Below are 23,569 nucleotides of genomic sequence, written 5' to 3'. Positions count from 1 at the left end.
GAACATCTATTTTCTTTACGCTACCCTTCCACTTGACTCCAGGCTCACCAGCTAGTCCTCTACTCCTTCACTCAAAATCACACATTCCAAAATATCTTCTCACTGGCCAATCTTCCAGGTTTCCTTACATATTGAACTCTCAAATCTCTTTAAGCTCAAGATTTTAAGTTTCCTGTGGTTTTCTTCTAACGATGGACTTAGCAGTACTTTTCATGCTGAAAACATCTCTGTGTAATCTATACATACATCCATATCTCTGGACAGATGAAAAATGTTCATCTTTTTTAACCCAAAATCCTTTGCTATAAGTCAAAGACCTGACATCTGGTATCTGTCTTTTCCATAATGCATATTTCGGTACATATTACAAACAGTGGTAATGCTATTATGTCTAAAACTTTTACTTCTCCTAGTAAACAAAAATATTCATATAAGTTTCAGAGAGTCAGAAGACTTGGATTCAGCTGCTACAGTTCAAATAGACTCTAGACTAGTACAGGCTAAGTTTCCCATTCTGCATATCTGAAAGGTTTATTGTGTTGTGTGGCTTTGTGATATTTCTTGTGTCCTGACTTTCAAGATGCCTGACCATCAGAAAAACACTTACAATCATGGCCACAGCAACTCATTCAAAAGAAAGTATTTAGTTGGGACTTGCTTATGTTTTTAGAGATTTAGTCTATTAATTTGTGGTTGAGAATGTGCCAACACGCAGCCAAATATGTTGCTGGAAAGTAGCTGATAACTGAGAGTTCTACCTTTGTATGTAGAGGCAGTTGGAATAGACAGCCTTTGGATCTGGCTTGGGCTTCTAAAACCTTGAAGCCCACCTCTAATAAAACACTTCCTTCAACAAGGCCACACCTTTTAATCCTTCTCAAATAATGCCTGTCCCTCATGACTAAGAATTTAAATATATGAGCCTATGGGGCCATTTTAATTCAAACTATTACACTTGCCACAGCAAACAACGTACTCAGAATGTGTGAGTCACAATATATCTTTCCTCCCTTTGGTTGTGTTTTTCTTTGATTGATCATAGTGACAAGAAAAGCTGATAATCATTTCTTTGTCAAATTTTCCAGCCTTCTGGGATCCTATGCAAGAAGACTTAAGAGGAAATTGATATTACCCCCTTCTTAATTCTATGTGCTTTTCCTAATGCCTTTTCCTTGGGTTCCTCATCATTCACACCAGTGTACAATAAAACAGAGCTAGAGATCTGGACTCTATTGTCTGATCTCAAAATTTAACATTTAAATATTATGCTCACCACTTGCTGTGGTGTGAATGGAAAATGTCTCTGATAGCATCATGTGTGTAACCACTTAGTGTCTAGTTGGTGGTACTCGTTTAGAATTTTATATAAAATTCATAGTTTGGAGCACTGCTGAAGGAAATGGATCAGTAGGTACTTCAAGGTGTTATAGATCCCCCAGTTACCTTCCTGTCTCTACTGACTAATGACAGATACACTGTGACCAGCCCTTGCAAGCTCTTGCTATCTTGCCTCCCTGACCAAACTTCAGAAGTAAAAATAAACCCCCTCTTCCTTAAATTGCATCTTGTAGACTGTTTGATCACACAATGAAAAAAGTAACTAGCAAACTGCCTTTCAACTTTAGTGTGTATACTATTCCTAATGTTTGTCATCAATTGTGTCCCAAGGCAAAGGAAAATCTTAAAGCTTGTCTACTATAGTCTTTTACAAAGATTTATATGTTAGAAATTTAGTATTCTGCAGTGATTCTATTTAAGTAAAATATAATTACATTTTCTAAGTTATGTTTCAGATAATATCTAATAAATTACAAATGGTAATGCATCATAGAAATAAATATTTCTTGGGAAAAATAAAATTACATTATCTTATATGTCATCATTCAGATGCAATTCAAATTCAAAATGATTCCAGAATACTGTTTTTATAAAAATTTTCCATAACCATTGACGGTTTGACCCTATTAATTTTTTTCTCAAAACTTTCTCTCCCTGCTTTTCACAATATTGATTTTTCTTATTCCTGCTATCTCCTAATCTCGTGGAAGATATATCTTTTTATTTCATTCTCTTCTTGTTGTCATTTCCAGTTAATTTTTTTTTATTTTATGATTATATTTTTTATTTTATCCTCAGAGTAAAAAAGCCTATTACCTTACTTTAAGATAATTTTTATAATAGAAATCAAATAAATAAAGCCTATACAGAACCTTTATTGGGTAGATTATCAGATTTTAATATATATGATATATTATTATATTATCATATAAAAAGTAATTTGGTTATTGCTAGTTCCATTTTCCAAGCTTTATTCATATTAAAATCCTACTTATTTATAATAAACATAATATTGACATTAATATTCCCATTTTACATATGAGTGGGTCAACTGAAAGACATTTGATTATGTAATAGAAACTTTTCTATCAGGTGGCATGAGGAAATAAAATTCTACATGCAAAGTGTTCCTCAAAAATTATTTAAAACTGTATTAGAATATTTGTTCTCTAGCATTACAATTAGGAGATAGATCCATGCTATGGTTGCAGTAAAGAACAAGTGAAATTCTTAGTCTATTGTAAGGTTATTAGTGACCCATAAAGTTTTATTTTTCTGAGTAAAACAAGCTACTAGAAATTAATTTATATGTCAAAGTGTGGGAGAGCCTTTTATTATATTTGCAACTCTTCTTTAATTGTTCATAGATTAATTTGACATTCCATAAAGGCTAAAATGTTGGAATTTCATGTACTGAGAAATGGTCAAACAAGTGAATAAAATGGCCAGTTGTACTTTTCTCCTTTTTGTCTTTAGTCCTGTCATAGCAGTTGTCCAAATCAGATTTATTGTAATGATTTATTTTGGGAAACATAAGAGTAAAAAAGCTACTTTATTTTATTCTGGTATCTGAAAATAGTTATATCATCTGATTTGAGAAAGCCATTAACTGTGGCAAAAGTCAGCTATATCAAGATATTCTTATGTTGAGATTTGTAATAGGGAATACGTTCTTAACAATGAGCAATGGTATGCCTTCATGTGCCAATTATACCTCAGTATAGAAATTTTAGAAAGATAACAACAATGCTGAAAGTCAGCTGCAAAATATCCTGGAGAAATAATTGCTCCTAGTTATACCTATTCTACTGTCAGTGTAGACACACGGAATTGGTTCCAGGGTTAGATGTAGTCAGACAGAGTTGTCTATCTAGTTTCACGTTATTTTAAGATTAAAATATGCGTTGACCTTAGTAACATAAAATAAAAGGATATTCTGATTTTTGTTTTGCATGGGGCTGGATACAAAGAAAGTGAACTTTAATTCAGATCAGGAAAAGGAAAGAAAGATGAAAAAGAAAAAAAAGTTAAGTATTTATTTAACTATGAATATGGACATATATATATATAATCACAGCTTAAATGCACCAGGAAAAGTGACAAATAAACAATAACAAATTCATGTGGCCACAGATGTTGACAAGAGTTAGGAGATGCATGTGTAACATGACAATGTATGAATAAATACACATCTATAAAAATTCCACAATTCCCCATCTATATCTATATAAAATTAAAGAGAAATTCAGACAAATGTTCCAATTTTAATTTAATGCTATATAATTTGTTCTGATTTTCCTCTTTGCTCTCTGAAATAATTTTCCAACAGTTGGTGTCAAATCTTTCAATATTTGTTTAGTCCTACTCTACAGCCATAGCGTTTACATAACTATTGGTCTCCCAAAAGAAATAACTTCACCATCTAAAGTAAAGAATACTTTTTTTTTGTCTTTAGTCATACATGTTGAAATAAATTTCTGCTATATAGATTAATATCACAACCCCATCCTTTGGAATTTCATTATGTTATTTGGAGTACATGTAATTCTCTTGCTAAAGATATGTATTCCATCCTGATATTCTCCACCTTCCAGCTGATTTTTGAAACATGTTGATACATTAGTGTTTATAATCTCTGCTACAATGTATACTAACATGTATTGCAATTACTTACGATTGCATGTGTACCACTACATACTATTTCATAAATATGCTAGCCTGTTGATTTTAGCTGTCTAAAGATGTAGAAAACAGAGTTTCCTTTACGTTGATCTTTGTATGCATTCATTTTTATATATGTCTAGGCTTTTAATATTTTATATTCTTCCTTACTAAGAACATATTGCAATTTCTTTCAGATATTTTGATATTTTAGTAATAGGTTCTCTTAGATTTTAAGAAACTATATATCTAACTTTCAAGAATACTTCTATTAGTTACTTATTTATTGTTATGCTAGTACATCATGTCCAAGATAACTTATGAGATAAAACATTTAATTTAGGGCTTATGATTATACAGGGTGAGAGTTTATGATTATCATGGCAGGGAGCCTGGCCACATGCAGGCAGGCCGTTATGATATTGAGGTAGTAACTGAGAGCATACATTTGATACAAAAGTGGGAAGGAGAGAAAGGGAGAGAGGAAGAGAGAGAGAGAGAGATGTTAGATCTCCTCTGTATGGTGTGAATATTTTTTCCCATCGGTTAATAAAGAAGATGCTTGATCCTATGGCAGCACAAAATAGAATATGGTGGGAATTCCAAGAAGAGATAGAAGAGAAGAGTAGGTGGAATCAGAGAGATGTCATTTAGCTGCCAAAGCAAAAACATGTGAACCTCCAGGCAGAAACTTACAGGTAGACCATGGCCTTGTGGTGATTCACAGATTAATAGCAATGGGTTCATTTAAGATGTAAGAGCTTGGGGAGTGGGAGGGTGGAGATGGAGGAAGGGCAGATATAGGAGCAGGGAAGAAGATATTTACATTAAAGGAGCCATTTTAGGGTTGACAAGAGACTTGGCTCTTGAGGGGATCCCAGGTGTCCACAGGAATGTCCCCAGCTAGGTCCTTGGCAGCAGAGCAGAAGGTGCCTGAACTGGCCTTGCCCCACTATCATATTTATGGTTATCTCGAATATCACCATAGAATCTTCATCCTTCACGGATGGAGATAGAGACAGTGACCCTCATCAGAGCAACGGACTGAGCTCTCAAGGTCTAGTTAAAGAGCAGAAGGAGGGAGAAGATGAGCAAGGAAGTTGGTCCACCCACTCAGACAGTGTGCCTCTTCTAATGGGAGCTCACCAAAATCCAGTTGGATCAGGACTGAAACACCATGCGATCAAACCAGACTCTTCAAATCAGGCTTACAATGGGAGCTGACTGAGAATCCATTAATAAAGGCACTGGGACTTGTTTCTACTGCATGTACTGGCTTTTTGGGACCCTAGTCTATTTGTATGCAAAGCTTCCTAGGCCTGAATATAGTGGGGGGGGGGGCCTTAGACTTCCCACAGGGCAGGGTTCCCTGCCCTCTATTAAGGAGGGAGGGGGAAGAATGGAGGCAGGAGAAGAGAGGACGAGTGGGGGAGGGGAATGGGAGGAGAGGAGGAAGTATAAATTTTTGAATGGAAAAAATAAAAAAATACAAAAAAAGAAAAAAGAATATCAGAGTAAAAAAGATATTTTACATTGTTAGTTAAAAATCAGTGAGTAGTGAATAAAAGATTGGTATCTTAAAATAAATGAAACTTCTAACTGAGAAAAATATCTTAAGCAAAATCAAATTTTGGTCAGCAAAAAAAAAAATGTTTGTAACTTAGATCACAGACAAAAGTCTAAACTTTTCAATTATATGAAGAGCTCCTAGAAATAAATAAGAAAAAATGAAGCAAGAAAACCAGGTAAATATTGATGAAAAGAATACAAAAAATAATTAGTAGTGACTTAAAAATGAATAGCATTCTAATTTTAATAAGAAGTAAATTCAAATTGCCCTGGGAAAACATTTTTTTCTCATATCAGATTAGTAAGAACTACTTACAACTGTGATGATTTATTATATTGATTACTACATGGGGAAATATTTTCATGTGCAGTTGATGCAGAGGAAATTAGCTCAATTTCAATGACTACCCTTGTCTAGTAGACAGCAAATACACACAGCCATTGACCTTACAATTGAAGTTCTAGGAATTTATCTTACAGATAGACTAGAACATCTACAAAATATATTTACTAGGTTAGTTGTTGCAACTTTAAGATATTATAAACTTTGGGAGGCAAAGGCAGGAGGATCTCTGTGAGTTCAAGGCCAGCCTGGTCTACAAGAGCTAGTTCCAGGGCAGGAACCAAAAAGCTATGGAGAAACCCTGTCTCGAAAATCCAAAAACAAAAAAATAAAGATATTATAAACTAAACTTCCATCAGGTGAGAGTAGTTATACTATGATTCATTTGGACACTAGAATATAGGGCATCTATGAGTGGCTAGACAGGGAAAGAAGTATGTTGAATGCTTAAAGAATGCATATTGTGTTTGTGTGTCTTTGTGTCTGTGTCTGTGTCTGTTTGTGTGTTTGTATGTGCGTCTGACACTCCACTTGAAGCTTGTTTTCTTCTTTGCAAAACTGGCCTTTAAGCAAAAAACTGCCCATGTATTGACCACTGACAAAATGCACTGTGTCCGGACTGGACAAGCCTGATTTAAAAAAAAAAAAAAAAAAAAAAAAAAAAAGACTGCCAAACCTTTCCAAGACAGAATATGATTTTGACAATTTTCCTGCCTCTAAAAATGGTAGCCAGTTTTCTCTGTCATTTTCTGCACATTTTGAAAGCTGTTTGATTGCACTTGCTACCTTGCTGTCTACTCAAAAAATATCATCTCCCTTCTCAGGTCTTCAATGCGTTAAAAAAAAAAAAAAAAAAAAGAAAGACAGTTGTAGTTACTTTCTTCTTATGACTTAATCAAGCCATTTATGATATGAAACTTAGACTCCTTAGGTTAAAATAATTATTAAAACATTTAACATGTGTTTCTTGCTTAGTACTGTCTATGCTAGTTCTAATTTTTATACTTGATATGTGTTCTTATTGTATATAGTTTTGTATTAGGTTTGGAACTCTCCAATTTAGACAAAAGGGGGAGGTGATGGGGAACCTCCTTCAGCCAATGGCCTTTAAGAGGTTGGTTGAGCACGGTTTGGGGTACTAAAAAGGTCTAGGCTCGCATGCCCGCCCTCTCTCTCCTCTCTCCTCAGTGTTGGATTCAGTTCCTATTCCCTGTTCTTGCAGAGGACTATGATCTGTGAGTTTCTCTTTTTATTTTTTATTTTATTTTTATTTTTTATTATTTTTATTTTTTTGGTTTTTCGAGACAGGGTTTCTCTGTGGCTTTGGAGCCTGTCCTGGAACTAGCTCTGTAGACCAGGCTGGTCTCGAACTCACAGAGATCCCCCTGCCTCTGCCTCCCGAGTGCTGGGATTAAAGGCATGCACCACCATCGCCCGGCTCTGTGAGTCCCTCTTAAATAAAATACCCCTTATTATACTTTAAAAAAAAAAGTTATCTAGAAAAATGCATGAGCTAATTGGCCAAACAATGTTGTAATTAATAAAGTTTCTGTATGATGATTTTTGGTATTGGTGGTTGTGAAACAAATCAGCAGTCTATGCCTACAAAATAGTATCTCTGCCTATGAGAAAGAGAGGCCCCTTTTCCTGCATGCAGCTTCCAGAGATTGCTTGGGTCTAGCAGCTTCTCCTGCAGGTCACTTGGGCCTGCCCGATGCTCTTGGACACTGTTCAGGCCTTACTTTCAAATTTTTAATTTGAATTTTTGGAAATTTTATACATGAATATGCTGAATTTGAATGATTTCTACAATTATCTCTCCCCCTTCCAACTCTTCCTATGTCTTTCTTGCCCCTCTCTAAATCTTGAACCTCTTATTCTATAATAAACATCTTATATGAACTATATGTATACACCAACAATCTAGTGGGTCTAATTAATGTTGCTACAATATAAGTGTTTAGGGATGACCATTTAGGTTTTGTAATATATATAGTTAAAATTAGTTTGTCCAATATTCAAATTGAATACTACATAGAACAAAAATTAACAATCAAGAGCCATGCTGTGCAAAGTTATGTCTCAAATAAATTTCTGAGTAAAGGACTCTAACTAAACAAAGAAGTAAATTGCTTCTCCCCCACTTACATACACTAAGTACAGACAAATAGAGTCCATGTTCTTGGAGACAGCGACATTGATTAGAAACTGGGAGAGCACAGCAGTTAGAAATGAAGACAGAAGTTTCTTGGCTGGTCCCTGGGTGATGGTCCTGAAAGCCCTGCCTAACTGAAGCTCCCCAAGTGATTTTTAAAAGAGCCTTCACTGCTTTGTCTTGCATGGTTATGAAACCCAGAAGTGATCACCAGCCCCTGCTCCTCACATTCCGAGAAACCTGAACTTGTTTCCAAAGAAAACAAACTGGCATTTACAATAATAATCAGCAGGTCACAGGCAGGGTGCAGCAAGGGCAGGGATCAAACACCCAAGCGGCTAAACTTGTAGTCTATGTTTTTAGTTTACTTTGCAGAAGTTGCTGGGGAGCAGATCATTTAGTTATCCTGATTTCCTAAGCTGACTTTCAACTTCACTTTGGGGCAAGTCTTTCCCTGCAGTAAGGACAGTTCTTAACAGAGACTGGTGGTGCTGTACTTCTCTGCCTCCAAGAAAGATCCAAACCATGAGACTATCAGCAAGAATTATCTGGTTTATGTTATGGACTGTTTGTGTAGCACAAGGTAAGTTTTAAACAGATTGCCTTTCTCCATTCTGGCTGAGCTGCACTATAAAACATTTGCAGATAATAATTCTCATAGCAACCATTGAAATAAAGTCTACAAAATGTGAAGTAATTACTGGTCTGTAACTTAATGGCCTTTGGTGCTAAGTTTAAAGGTTGCAAGCAGTTCATTTGATTGCCATAATTGATGGTTCCTCCCAATGTAAAACACAAACAGTCCTTGAAAAATGTTTTTGCAAGTCATAGTTCGGTATAGTCATTTAGCTTGTGGTCATCATGAAATACAAACCCCTTTTTGGTATGAGTGTCCCTGAAATACTTCATGTAAAACAAGTGAGAAATATGTAAATATCTGTACTTAGTGAAAACTTTTACAAATTTTTTAGGGAGTGAATTTATTTTAGGCATAATTCTTTTTATGGCATTTCTTGATCATGGTTTGTCTTTTTTTCTGCTTTGTGTTATCTTTTTAAAATTATTTTTTATTGTTTTATTGAGCTGTATATTTTTCTCTGCTCCCCTCCCTGTCTGTCCCCTTCAACCCTCTCCCAAGGTCCCCAATGCTCTCAATTTACTCAGGAAATCTTGTCTTTTTCTACTTCCTATGTAGATTATCCATGTATGTCTTTCTTAGGGTCCTCTTTGTTATTTAACTTCTTGTGAATTGTAGGCTGTTTTTTTTTTTTTTTGCTTTATGTCTAAAAGTCATTTATGAGGGACTACATAAGATATTTGTTTTTCTGGGTCTTGGTTGCCTCACTCAATATGATGTTTTCTAGATTCATCCATTTACCTGCAACTTTCAAGATGACCCATCACTTACAACTGAGATTGCCATGACTTTAAAGTTTGGTACATAAGAACGGCATGTATGAAACTAAAGTGGTTATAAAATTTGACACATAATCTTTATATGACATTTGTAAGATCTTATGTATTTGGTTTCTGTTTTCCCGTGAGTGTGTATGGAACATATACACTTGTGAAATCCTTTTGTGGCCTGTATAATGTGAGTGTGAGAGTTCTTCCCCCATGTCAAAAAGAGAAGTTCCAACTCTATCATTGAGTTAAGTTCCATCAAAATAATTTGCTTTATTCAATGAAGGGGTTCACTTTTCTAGTTCATAGTGATGTGACAAGCATTCAATTGACTTATTTTTGTTGTTCTGGATTTTTAAAAATAGGGTGTTCTAATGTAAGACACCAACTCAAAAAGCCTGTTTGCAACTGCTTTAAGCATATGCCCTAGGTGGATGACAATCAGCAGTGGAAAAGTACAAAACTTGCAAAACAGCCCTGACTGCCAAAACGTGCACCCTGACCATGGTACCCTGCACCACCAGCCTGCCAAGAAACACCTAGCGCCCATGATAGGGCTTGGGGACTTTCCAGGACAGGGTTTGGGGTTTTTATGGCATTTCTGGGAAATAGAAGGAACAAATAGCTATGGCCTAAAACGGATCCAAAATGCTAAATGTTGTATCCAATTGTTTTGTACCTTATATCCATTATTTTAATGTTGTGGATTTCGCCTATAAAAACTTGCTGGAATTGCTGTTCGGGGGTTGCTCTGCCTCTTTGGAGACTAGAGACATCCAGTCATGTGATCCTTAATAAACTCTCTAGCTTCTTGCATCTGCTGGACTAGTTAATTGGGCCGGGGGACTTCTCTCTCTTGGGCCTGCACCCAGTGGGTGAGGGTCTTTCACTAACATTCTGCTTTGTCCATAAACTCACTGTTATCCTGTGTCAGCCCTCTATGTGCTGAGGTTACAGGTCCTAGTAACTGCCATACTTGACTTAGCACTTGTTATATCAAGTGAATAATGCAATGTTAATCATTTTTCCAGATGTTTCACTTAGCCAACACTGCAGTTTGAACCTTTGCTATGGTCTCTACTCACTGAAGAATATTAACAAACAAGCTCTAACTGGACACGTACCTATCTAGACAAGAAAGACAGATATGGTTTCTCAGTTTTATCTTTTAGTCAAATTCTAATAATTTGTTTAAGACTGTTTAATATGTTTGATTGACCTTTTTTCAATTATATTTTCTAATATTATTCCTTGAATTCTAGCTTATAAGTCTTATATTCAAACACCATTTAGACTAAGGTATTTATTTCCTTATATATGAAAATATGAGTATTATTAAAATGAAATATAATTATATTGGCTAGGATTTCTAAAGCAGTGTTGATATTATTAAATATAACTCAACCTTTTCTTTTGTCATAAGTCAATGTTTTTGTCTTTTATTTTAATGTTCTACATTCATACTACTTACTGAGATATTTTTGAAGCTATATATAAAGAAAACAGATCTATTTAATTTTTACCGAATTCTTAAATTTTAAGAAATGATACAAGTGAAATCAAGCTGTTTATCTAAACACTAAGTGGAATTTGAATATTAAAAGGAAGCGCCTTGCAGTTTACATGATAATTTAATATTAATGTTTTAAAATTCTCATACCATGGATCCAGCTGATTTTCTTGTTATTGTTGGATATGATTTTTCATCATTATGTATTGAAATGCGGTTCTCGTTCTTACTGGTGAATTGGGCTGCACTGTCCACATTACTGTTCCAAGGGCTTCACAGTAAGAGACGAAGAAGGGATTTAATATTTAAAGCATTATGTAGTGTAACTTCATGATATTCACAAAGTTCACACAATCAAGAAACAGATGTGAGAAGTTTCGTGGATATTCAGTGGACACAGAGCTCCCTCTTTATTCTTAGCTTGGCTAGTAGCCTGGGTCTGTCTGAAAAGTAAACAATTTCAACAGTCTGTCAACTTAAAAGGAATTCCCCCATGCAACAGAACTTGAATCAATTAAAATTGTTACATATATGCTTCAATATTTGCTATTGTTTCTTTTCCCTACATCAGACACTGGCTACTGGGCTGATTAAAAACTCTTGTGAAATGCTATCCTAATGCTTTCCTAAGCCTCCAAGAAGAGGCAAGCATTTTATAAATCACTTCTGCTTTGATAAATATCAACATTCTTCCAAAAGCAAGGTTAACTGGACCAGCAGGAAGGCTGAACTCGTTAATGAACTTTCTTGCAACAGAATCTGACTACTTGAGTTAAATCCATGGAACCTACAAGGTAAAAGAAAGAAAAACACCTTTTTCTGGCCATGTTCCAGTTTCCATAGGCAAGCATGGCCACTGGCTATCACACCTGGCCATATTAAAAACAAAAAAGAAAAGTACAACTTTAACAAAAATTTTAAAAGGGAAGAACTATGAACCTAGCTTTGTTTTTGTCCTCGCTTTTCCATATGTCAAGGCTGCCTAATATATTTTTAGTGTAGGACCTGCCTGTGTTTACGCTCCTAGCTGCTGGGGACTTTAAATGCTGATTCTTGCAAAATCACATGCTGTTCAGAATTGGGTAAGATTTACAGAACAACCTGTAACATAAGAGTTCCTCAATCAAGCTGTGTATTTTCAGTTCTGGGAAATGGATTATACCCAAGCTTTCCAAGCACAAAATTTGCTCTCACAATTGGATATTGTATGAAATTAGTTCACAGCCCAGAATTGCTGAAACAAACCAATTAAACCTGTGTGAAACAAAACCAAATAACCACTGCAAACTTCCAGCAGGGAGATAAGTGTTCTTTAATCCTGGAGGTTTAAAGAACAAAAATGTCCTTTTAGGCTTAGAGATTTCAATCATAGAATGGAGAATTCATTTAATTCTATATTATCTTATTTTAAGTGTAAGATGTTTTCAAGCTTAATTTGACTTTGACTTAGGAAATTTGACCTTACATATATTAATCATGAATTAATAATAGGTACCCTTTAGAGATTAGAAGAAGTTATTTATGCTTTTATTTAAAATGCTATGATAAATGGCAAAATGTTAACTGTTATGTAAACTATTTCTTTTTTTTCCTTAAGAAAAAGAATTTATATGGAAAGTGCTCATAATTTTTCTTTCATTCTATGTTCACAGTAGTGTAGAGTTTGCCCCATCTTTTTTTTTTTTTTTTCTATTTTCAAGACATAGTTTCTCTGTGTAACTTTGGTACCTGTCCTGGATATAGCTTTATATACCAGCCTCAAATTTACAGAGACACACCTGCCTCTGTTTCCTCGGTGCTGGGATTAAAGGTGAGGACTGATCACAATAATATACTCAAGAAATTGGTCATCAAAAAAAAAAAAACAAAAACATATAATCTAATTTAAAAATGGGGTAGACCTAAACAGAGAACTCCTCAGCAAATGAATCTAAAATGTCTGAAAGATTATTGATAAAATGCTCAACATCCTTAGCCATCAGAGAAATGGAAATCAAAACAACTTTGAGATTCCATCTTACACCTGTAAGAATGACCAAGTTCAAAAACACTGATGGGAACTTATGTTAGAGAAGATGTGGGGTAAAGGGAACACTCCTGTATTTCTATTGGTAGTGAAAGCTGGTACAGCCCCTAAGGATATCAGTATGGCTATTTTTCATAAAATTAGGAAACAATCTTCTCTAAGACCCAGTAATACCACTTTGGGGTATATACCCAAATGATGCTTGATCATACCACAAGTAGATGTGCTCAACTATGTTTATAGCAGCATTTTTAGTTATAGCCAGAACCTGGAAACAACCTAAATGCTCCTTGACCAAAGAATGGATAAGGAAAATGTACATTTACACAATGGAGTACTACACAGAAGAAAAAAAAGTGACATCTTAAAAACTGAAAGCAAATGGATGGATCTATAAAACATCATGTTGAGTGAGGTAACCCAGACCCAGAAAGACAAATATCATATGTATTCACTCATCAGTGGCTTTTGACATAAAGCAAAGAAAACCAGCCTAGAATTCACAATCCCAGAGAAACTAGACAATATCGATCGAATTTACATGGGAAGTAGACAAAGACAAGATCTCCTGAGTAAATTGCAAGTGTGGGTATCATGGGAGAGGGTAGAAGGAACAGGGAGAAGAAGAAAGGGGATCAGAGAAAAATGTATAGCTCAATAAAATAAATTTTAAAAAGGTATGTGCCATCACCATCATAGTAACTGAAAAACACAAAACCCATTTCTCCAGTCTTCACTTTTATTGTTTGAGATAGAGTTTTATCTTACGACCCAAGCTGGCCTTGCACTCCTCGTCTTCCAGTCTTAGCCTCCAAATTACTAGAATTCAACATCTAGAAACACCTGCTCAGGTTTTTTATCTCCATTTCTCAACTAAATTCACAGGAATAGCTGGTCCTTCCTTAGAAGAGTGGGGATAAATTCTTTTAAATTCCAGATTGCCAAAACCTTTTAAAGAAGCCATCAATAATTTTCTCTCCCAAGTGGAAAAGAAAAAAAAAATCTTTCATTAAACGAGAAATGACCAGTCCTTAAAACATGTAATAGAGTGACATTATACAGACTGAACAAGTTATATTTAGAAAAATATATGAACATCATATATGCAAGTAAAAACAACGATGAAAATAAGAGTCCATTAATTTGAAAGAGAGCAAGGAGGGATATATGAGAAGTTTGGTAGTGACAAAGGGAATGGGAAAGTGTAATAATATTATAGTTAAAAGAAATAATAGTAAAAAATAGGAATTTCCATAGAAATTAGAAAATAATGTGGATTTACATAGTAAAAAGATGTATCTTCAATGGTTTAGGTTACTCATGAAACCAATCTTAGCATCTTGCCTTTATGCTCCTATTAAGGGTTTGTAAACTTGATAAGTCATAGGATAAGCCAGGACTTACATGTATGTACCTTTTAAACATTTCCTTTCTTTTAAATTATACTGAATAATTAGAATTACTGCTGCAATCTAAACTGTGAGTATCATAGTAGTTTCAAAGCTGGAAGACATATTAAAAATGCTGAATTCACCCATCCTTGACATTTGTTTGACTCTCTTCTTTGGGGCAAAGGGGAAAGAATTCACAACTACAAAAGAAGCACCTGTTGCAAATTAAATAATCTCCTTCCACTTGCAAGCTATAGCTTTACAATTATGCAAACAGCACTGGGCCTGTTGAAGTTGTTTTGCCTCTCCCCAGAGCCTTCCTGTGCTGAATCTGAGAATTGGAAGGAAAGGGAAGTAATCTTTTCATCACAAGCCATGGAAGGAAGGAGACTCTGACATTTCCCTAGGGAAAGTGGGGAAATGTATAACTTGATTAAAAACAGAAAAGTATATAAAAATAAAAAAAATCAGGAATGTAGAAGAGAAGACAGGATAGACATTTTTTTTTTTGAGCCTTGAATTCAGATTTTCATAAGAAAAAACTACAGAGACAAGGTCAGGAAAACATGCACCCTGTGTAGTAAGGTCCCCGCACAGTCTAGACATTTACACAACTTCTCCATGGTCATCATCACGGTCCCAGGGGCTAGAGGTCCAGTTATGCAGACATTTGCTTCTTCACCATCCACCCTAAGAGAGTATGTGGGTGTTGTAGATCTTTATGTCAACTAGAAAAATGGGCAATGCTAGTTAATTATCCAAATTAGGTTTTAATTTCAGTAGGACAAATGACCCCTACCCACAAGAGCCATGTTTTCAGGAACTGTGCTGCACTTCCTTAACTGGTGCTTGTTGGCGTTGTTCTGTGTCACGTTTCTCTTCTGTGTTTCTCTTCTGCAACTCTTAAAATACCTGACAAGTTTATAGTACCACAAACCCAACCAACCTGTAATTTACGTGAAAGAGACAATACACTTAAATTTAGTGATATCCTGTGTAACTTATTTTGTGTAAAATTTCACTGATAGAGGATGAGACCGAAAGCAACCAAGTTTTTCTGAGACAGGAAGCATTTCAGTGTGAAATGCTGTGGAAGTTGTCAAAGACTGAAGAAACTGCTCACAGGCAGGGAGTAGGGTGGATTTTGATGGAAAACCTTGCTTATGTTTTAGCACAGCCATATTCTAGAAATGTGCGTGCCCTTTACCTGAATATAATTTTAAGCCTCAACTCTTAAGTATTGTGATCTAGAGTTATTCTGAGGTAGAAATTGCCACATAGTAAATAGTCTTCATCTTTGGACTTAGATTGCTCAATTTTGAAATCTCCCCACCCTCCATGTTAATCCATTTTTGTTTGCTGTCTCTAATTGTCAATAAGTTGTTACCACTTTCCTACACACACACACACACACACACACACACACACACATCACACCTACCTTTCGTTATATGAGGAGATGCTGGCAACTAAGTTGTGTGTGCTTAGGCCGGGCGGTGGTGGCGCACGCCTTTAATCCCAGCACTCGGGAGGCAGAGGCAGGCGGATCTCTGTGAGTTCGAGACCAGCCTGGTCTGGTTCCAGAGCAAGTTCCATGACAGGCTCCAAAGATACGCAGAGAAACCTGTCTAAAAAAAAAAAAAAAAAAAAAAAAAAAAAAAAAAAAAAAAAAAAAAAAAAAAAAAAAAAAAAAAAAAAAAAAAAAAAAAAAAAAAAAAAGTTGTGTGTGCTTAGTTGACTGATGGGTGGCTCACCCAGTTCTTCAGTTCTTCTCAGAACATAGCACATGAAAAATACACAAGGTAACTGGGAGAAAGCTGTCACATTTTGGTTAAAATGAATTAAAAAAGAACAGTTTCAGAGAAAGTAAAGTAACCAAACAGAGAAACAAAAAAGGATATTTCTACCTAGAAATAATATAAAAGAGCACAAGAATGTGACAGAGCACTTTTGTTTGGACATATTAACTTAGAAAGCTTAGTTTCTCACAAAGGGTGCTAACTGGAAATGCAATAGACCGAGAATGATTGTAGGAACACCCCTTCAAAGATTCCTAAGAACTTTTTATACTTTGCCCTAAGTGCAAGAGGATCCTGACTCAAACACTGCAACATAGACTCACACTTGGTGCTGCAGCCAGGGCAGCCTGAATGCCTAGACTGGCTGGGGGTGTTGGGATTGAGACATGGAGGCTTCTTTTCAAATGGAAGAAGAGCAACCTTTATTTTGCCCCAGCTAAAGCCTTATATATTAGGAAGCTTCTGCAGGAAAATCATTGGCCACAAGGAAGTTCCCCTGTGGGTCAGGGGGAGTGAGGGCAGCTACATCACAACAACTTGGGAGATGGGTAGATGAACAATATGGTTATGGAGAGTTGTCAATGCAGACAACAGGCCTTCAAATTCACCAGACAATAGTTCCCTTGTCTTTTTTTCCTCCCAGTTTTGAAAAACTGTAAGAAAAGCCAGATGGGATGGAGCATGCCTTAAATCCGAGAACTAGGGAGGCAGAAGCAGATAGACCTCTGTGAATTCAAGGCCAGCTTGGCTTCAAAGTGACTTCCTGGACAGCCAGGGCTACACAGAAAATCACTGTCTCATGGTATGGGATGGGGAGTGATAATAAAAACCCAACCCTGTGTATACTAATTTAAAATTAAAAATAAAAATTAGAATGGGTCAGGAGGAAGAGAGGATGTAACATGAGGGCCGACTTGTTGGGGTTTCTGTCCTGCCGGTACCCCACAGCTGGCAAGCCCCAAAGAAAATCACACAGAGGTCTCCATTAGTTATAAAACTGATTGGCCCATTAGCTCAGGCTTCTTATTAGCTCTTGTAGCTTATAGTAACCCATTATCCTTATCTATGTTAGCCACACGCCCTTAATCCCAGCACTAGAGAGGATTATAAAACGGGAGGAGACAGCTCTCAGTCTCGGTGTCATTCTGAGATTTCTGCAGGCAGCATCGCCATTTCAGATCGAGGTCTAGGTAACAGCCAGTGGTGGCTGCTTTGCTTTTCTGGTCTTCAGGTTAAACCCCAATATCTGTCTCTGAGTTTTTCATGACCGTGCTTTATGAAACCTTACTCCTAAGGTTAACTTGTAGAAGTTAAGGAGACTGTATTTGGATCTGTAGAGGTGAATTCCAGTTTTGCAGAACCACTTTATTTAGACTGACCTGAATAATGATGTGGGAAGGTCATTTGTCAATGTGTTGTTTTATTGGTTAATCAATAAAGAAAACTTCTTGGTCTGATAGGTCAGAAAATTAGGTAGGTGGAGTAGACAGAACAGAATGCTGGGAAGAAGGGAAGTGAGCCAGATACCATGCCTCTCCTCTCTGGTCAGACGTGATGAAGCTCCAGCCCAAGATGGACGGAGGTCAGACAGGCTGAATCTTTCCCAGTAAGACACCACCTTGTGGTGCTACACAGATTACTAACTATGGGTTAAGCAAGATAGGAGAGTTAGCCAAGAAGAGGCTAGATATAATGGGCCAGGCAGTGTTTAAATGAATATAGTTTGTGTGTTGTTATTTCGGGGCATAAGCTAGCCAGGCGGCTGGGAGCTGGGTGGCGGGAAGCGGCCCACAGCTCCTTCTACACTGAATAAATATGTAGGCACAAAAAAGGTGATTCCACTCATTCACTGGTGGTTGGATACAGAAGGTGTGCCCCTTTTCAGGGGTTTTAAGATGAATTATCCCCCTGAAAGTGTTTTTATCCTTTTGAAAGCATTGCTATGCTCCCTGTTTAATACACACCTGCTCTATTTTGCTAACAATTTCCCATCTATTTCAAAAAATTTTTTTGCATATTTATGTTGACAGATTGACTACATGATAAAAAATAACTTGTTACAGTCTATTTAGAACTCAGAATATTTTTCAGTGGAACTTGAGAAATCCTGTTGTCTCTCACCATCATAAGACACTACTAACTCTCATTGTAGAAATATGGTGAATTGTTAACGATTTTATCTATAACACGAGTTACTGGTACATGTTGTGTTGAGAATATAAACAAGGACAAACAACACGTACATTTGAAGGGAGACGGTCTCAGCAGTACCTGAAAACAGAGGGAATCTTCATTTCAGAGAATTCACATTTTGAAGCACCAGGTTTTTGCTGCAGTGGTGGTGGGGTATTAGCACCATCTAGTGTACAAAAGCTTAGTTGCTGAAATGATGAAAAAAATTGGAATGTAATTGATTACACAAGTTCACTAAGATAAGTGTTATAAATATTAGAAAAATACTCAAGGGAAATATGTGTTCCTGACAAGCTAAGCAAGCTCCTTATTCTTCTGTAAGCTATAGTGTTTTTTTTTTTTATTTTTATCACATGTGGTAAAATGGCATCTTAAAGATACAAGTTGTAGGTGGGACTTACCTCAGGTTGTTGTCTTTAAAAGATAAAATTTAGAATAGAGTGGTGGATTGTTACAAAATTAAGAAGTAAAATAAATCTAGCAATTAAAGTAATAATTTTACAGATATAATAAATAAAAATCCCAGGAATCTGACATTTAGGAACCAAGATTCTGGGTTTTACAAACACATTAATTTAAACATCAGGGTATTTATTGTAAAATTAAGTAGCAGGCATCATTAAAAGCAATTCTTTTCCATAGCACTAATATTCCATAGCCATAATTCCATTCCAATAGGAAGAAAAGAGTCTCAAAAGCATGAACAATAGTCAGAGACTCACTTGTCACAGTCAAGATTCCCATAGAAATGCAAAGCTAATAGCTATAACACATATGCAGAGGACCTGCTGTAGCTCTGAGCAATCCCTGTGCTTGCTGCTTCAGTGTCTGTGAGTTCATATGAGCCTTGATTGATTAATAATGTACAGGGTCTTGTTCTCCTGGTGTCCTCCATTCCCTCTGTGTATTATATTCTTTTGTCGTCTTCTTCTATGTGATTCCCTCGGCTTTGTGGGAGAGGATTTGATGGAGAGCTCAATTTAGACTCTCCACCTAATATCTGACTGTGAGTCTCTGCCTCTCTTCCCATCTGCTGACAGAGAGGGGATGATGACTGGATAAGGTACTGGTCTACAAGTATAGCAAAATACCTTCTTCCTTCCTTCCTTCCTTCCTTCCTTCCTTCCTTCCTTCCTTCCTTCCTTCCTTCCTTCCTTCTGCCCTCCCTTCCTGTCTCCCTCCCTCCCTCCCTCCCTCCCTCCCTCTCTGCCCCCCTCCTTCCTTCCCTCTCTACCTTCCTTCTTCCTTTCTTTCCCGGTGCAGGAGAATTTTCTGTAATCTGTCAATCATGTTTTAAATAAATGCTGATTGGCGAGGCAGAAAGTATAGGCGGGAAAACCAGACAGGAAGTAGAAATGATGTAATGAGAACAGGAGAATTCTGGGAAGGAGGAAGTTGATTCCTCCCACTCCTACCCAGACCACTAAAGCAGCAGGATGTGATCTGTCTCACTGACAAAAGGTTCTGAGCCACATGACTAACATAGATCAGAAAAATGGGTTAATCAAGATGTGAGAGTTAGCCAGTGAGAGGCTATAGCTAATGGGCCAATCAGCTTTATAACTTATAGAGATCTCTGTGTTATTTCTTTGGGGCTTGCCAGCTGTGGGGTACCGAGTGGAACAGAAACCCCAACAAGAAGGCCTGGCCCTTCATGTTATGCCTTCCTGTCTGTCTGTCATATTTATTTATCAGTAGTGTTTGGTTTTACCCTAGGTGGTCTGTGGTCTATCTAGTTCTTGGTTACTCAAGAAGTGTTTGGTATGGATTATTTCTTATGGAGGGGGTCTTAGATCAAATAAAACATTGGTTAGCTATGACCATAAGTTCTGTGCTAGTACTTCCCCAGAGCATTAAGCAGGCAGGATAGATTGTAGATGAGAGTATTTGGGACTCAGGTAGTATTTACATTTTTGTTAGCCTACAGGGGACCTTCCAGCACCCAAAGCACTAGAATCTAGGGCTGAAGACTCCATGTAGACACCAGCTCAATTTCTCCATGTTCAGTGAGTTTGTAGGTGTCGTCCTGACATGGAGGCCCACTCTCCATGTGCAAAGAAGAACCCATTATTTTTAGCAAAAGCCTAGGATTTGGGGGGATTTCCATGGAACCCTCTTGATCAAAAACTCAATTGGATGCAATCCAGTCCCAGTACTGGGAGCGTTTTTAATGACAAGAGAAGGCCCAGTTGAGACTATGTATTCCCCATTATCGGGAGACCTTTTTAGGATCCCCTTCACATGCTTTATCCCTCAACTGTCTCTCCCCTAATTCTTTCCTTCTCTCTTACCTCCCTTCCCCATTCACACTGTGTGAGTGTGTGTGTGTGTTTGTGTGTGTGTGTGTTTTAATCTTCAAAATTTAGATGTCCATGGGTTTGTTGTTTTATGTCTGGGTCTTTGTGTCTTTTTTATGCCAGTCCCATGTGGTTTTTATTACTATTGCCTGCAGTACAACTTGAAATCATTGAAATCAGGAATGGTGATATCTCTAGCAGTTCTTTTATTGTTCAAGATTGTTTTAGCTCTCCTGTCTTTTTTCTTTTTGTTCTTGCATCTCAAGTTTGAGACTATAATTTCAAGGTCTATAAAGAATTGTATTGTAATTTTAATAGGTGTTGCATCGAATCTGTATCTTGCTTTGGTAGGGTGTCCATTTTTACAATGTTAATCCTACCAATCCATGAGTATGGGAGATCTTTCCATCTTCTGATATCTTCTTCGATTTCTTTCTTGAAAGACTTTAACTTTTTATAATACAGATTTTATTTTACTTGCTGGATTAGTATTAAATCCAACATATTTTATTATAGTAGAAGTTATTGTAAAGAATGTTGTTTCCAGTATTTGTTTCTCAATCTATTTTTCATTTTTATATAGGGGACTACAAATTTTTTAGATGTTATCCTGCATTCAGTCACCTTGCTGGAAATGTTTATTAGCTGTAGGAATTCCCTGGTGGTATTCTGGGGACTTTTGATTTTTACTATCATATCATAAATTCTGAGCTCAGGGCAGTAGCCCATTGAAAACCTGAATACGTGTCTATGGTGTGGTGTACATATTTTAATTTACCAAATTCCATAAAGTGGAACACATCCATCTGCCAAATTTCATTTCTTTTAGTATTCTTTGGGTTACTCCCTGCAGGCAACAGTGTTTGATTATAGAAAGAACAAGTAGGACATCTCTTTATAATGTCCTTAGCTTGCTGCAAAGTAATGGAAAATTCTTTCTTTAGGCCTTTACTATTGACATGATGCTTTTTATGAAATTCTGAGGCCTGCAACATGCTTCCAATCAATAATTGACCAATCTCAGCGTTGCCTTGTGCTAGAGGGCCAGGCAGACCCGTATGGGACCGGATGCGTGTTATGTACATCAGACAAAACCTATTCCTGATTATGTCTTGTACCTGAATAAACAATGAAGTCAACTCTGTGTCATCTGGTATAAATTCAGCGGTTTCAATATGCAAGATAACTCTTTCTGCATATTGTGACTCTGTAACTATATTAAGAGGTTCTTTAAAATCCCTTAGCACCATAAGAATGGCATATAATTCTGCCTTCTGGACAGAATTATAAGGGCTTTGTTCCACCTTACTCAATTCATCTGACTTGTAACCTGCTTTCCCTGATTTATTTGTGTCAGTATAGAATGTACGGGCTCCAGTTATTGGAGCATCATGTACAATTCTAGGAAGAATCCAAGAAGTTCTCTTTATGAGGTTTAGTCTATCACTTTTGGGATAGTTGCTATTAGTTTCTCCCAAAAAATTAGCACAAGCTCTTTGCCATGGTTCATTGTCTTCCCATAACTTTTTTATTTCCTCAGTAGTAAAAGGCACTATAATTTCTGCTGGGTCTATACCTGCTAGTTGACGAAGTCTCAGCTTACCTTTTATAATTAATTCAGATACTTTTTCCACATAAGTTTTTAATTTTTTACTTGGTTTATTAGGTATAAATATCCACTCTAAAATAATATATTCTCTCTGCATTAAAATCCCTGTTGGAGAAATTCTGGAAGGCAATATGACTAGGATGCAGCTAAGATTTGCGATCACCCTATCCACATGAGCCTCCTGTAATTTTTCCTCAATCATTGTCAGTTCCTTTTCTGCTTCAGCTGTCAGTTTTCTTGGACTATTCAAATCTTTGTCATCATCTAAGGTTTTATTTAAATGAATTATTAGATCAGGTGTTATCCCAACAGGTTGAATTTTCCTTGATCTTCTTAATTTGTCTTATTGTTCTAGCTACACTTTTAAATAATATCTAGAATAGCTTTAAATAAATTGTACAACCTTGTTTGTTCCTGATTTCAGAGTAATTGCTTTGAGTTTCTCTCACTTTAATTTGATTTTGGCTATAGTCTTCAGCATATCTTCTTCATAGTGCTTATATGTGTCCCATTTGGCTATGGTCTCGCACCATATTTTTTATAGTGTTTATGTATGTCCCTTTTATCATGAAGGGGTGTGGTATTTTGTCAAGGTTTTTTTGGGGGGCACCTAATGAGATGATCATGTAAGTTTTTTTCTTTCAGTTTATTTATATGGTGGCTTATATTGACTGATTTTATTATGTTGGTTTATCCCTGTATCACTTGATTATGGAGGATGATTTTTTATGTTATTGGATTCTGTTTTCAAGTATTTTATCCAATAGTTTTGTATCTATGTTCATAAGGGAACTTGGTCTGTAATTCTCTTTGTTGAGTCTTCATGTGGTTTGGGTATAAGTGTTACTATGGCCTCATGAGATGAATTGAACAATGTTATTTTTATTTCACTTTTATGAAATAATTTGAGGAATACTGGTACTCTTCATTGGAAGCCTGGTAGAATTGTGTTCTAAAACCATCATATTTTTTTTAAGTTTAATATCTTTTGGTGGTATTTATTTGCTTAGGGTTTGTCAGTCTATTTAAACTGTTTATTTGATCTTGATTTAACTTTAGTAAGTGGTAGCTATTGAGAAAATTAACCATTTCTTTTAGATTTTTCCATATTTTTAGAATTTATTTTTTTTAAAAATATCTATATTATTTTATGAATTTTCTTGGAGCCCTTCATTAGTTCCCCTTTTCATTTCTGATTTCCAATAATTTGGACATTCTCTGTCTGCCTTTTAGTTAGTTTGGATAAAGGTTCTTCTTTTTTTTCCATTTTTTTT

General features: G+C 36.2%; 1 protein-coding gene across 2 annotated transcripts in view; it reads left to right on the top strand.

The window, feature by feature from the left end:
• The first annotated feature begins 8,401 nt into the window (after positions 1–8,401).
• Positions 8,402–23,569, top strand: part of LOC126487283 (complement factor H-related protein 1-like) — a 44,973-nt gene continuing 29,805 nt past the window's right edge. The window contains exon 1 of one of the 2 annotated variants that reach the window (XM_050119978.1): positions 8,402–8,649. In XM_050119978.1, the coding sequence (XP_049975935.1) occupies positions 8,592–8,649 (58 nt within the window). In that variant the 5' untranslated portion in view covers positions 8,402–8,591. The remainder of the gene's footprint in view (positions 8,650–23,569) is intronic. The other variant, XM_050119977.1, reaches the window with a different exon arrangement.

Source organism: Alexandromys fortis, unplaced genomic scaffold (assembly GCF_014885135.2).
Source record: "Alexandromys fortis isolate MF-2015 unplaced genomic scaffold, M_Fortis_MF-2015_v1.1 scaffold_142, whole genome shotgun sequence".
NCBI lineage: Eukaryota > Metazoa > Chordata > Mammalia > Rodentia > Cricetidae > Alexandromys > Alexandromys fortis.
This window is presented reverse-complemented; position numbering and strand designations above follow the sequence as displayed.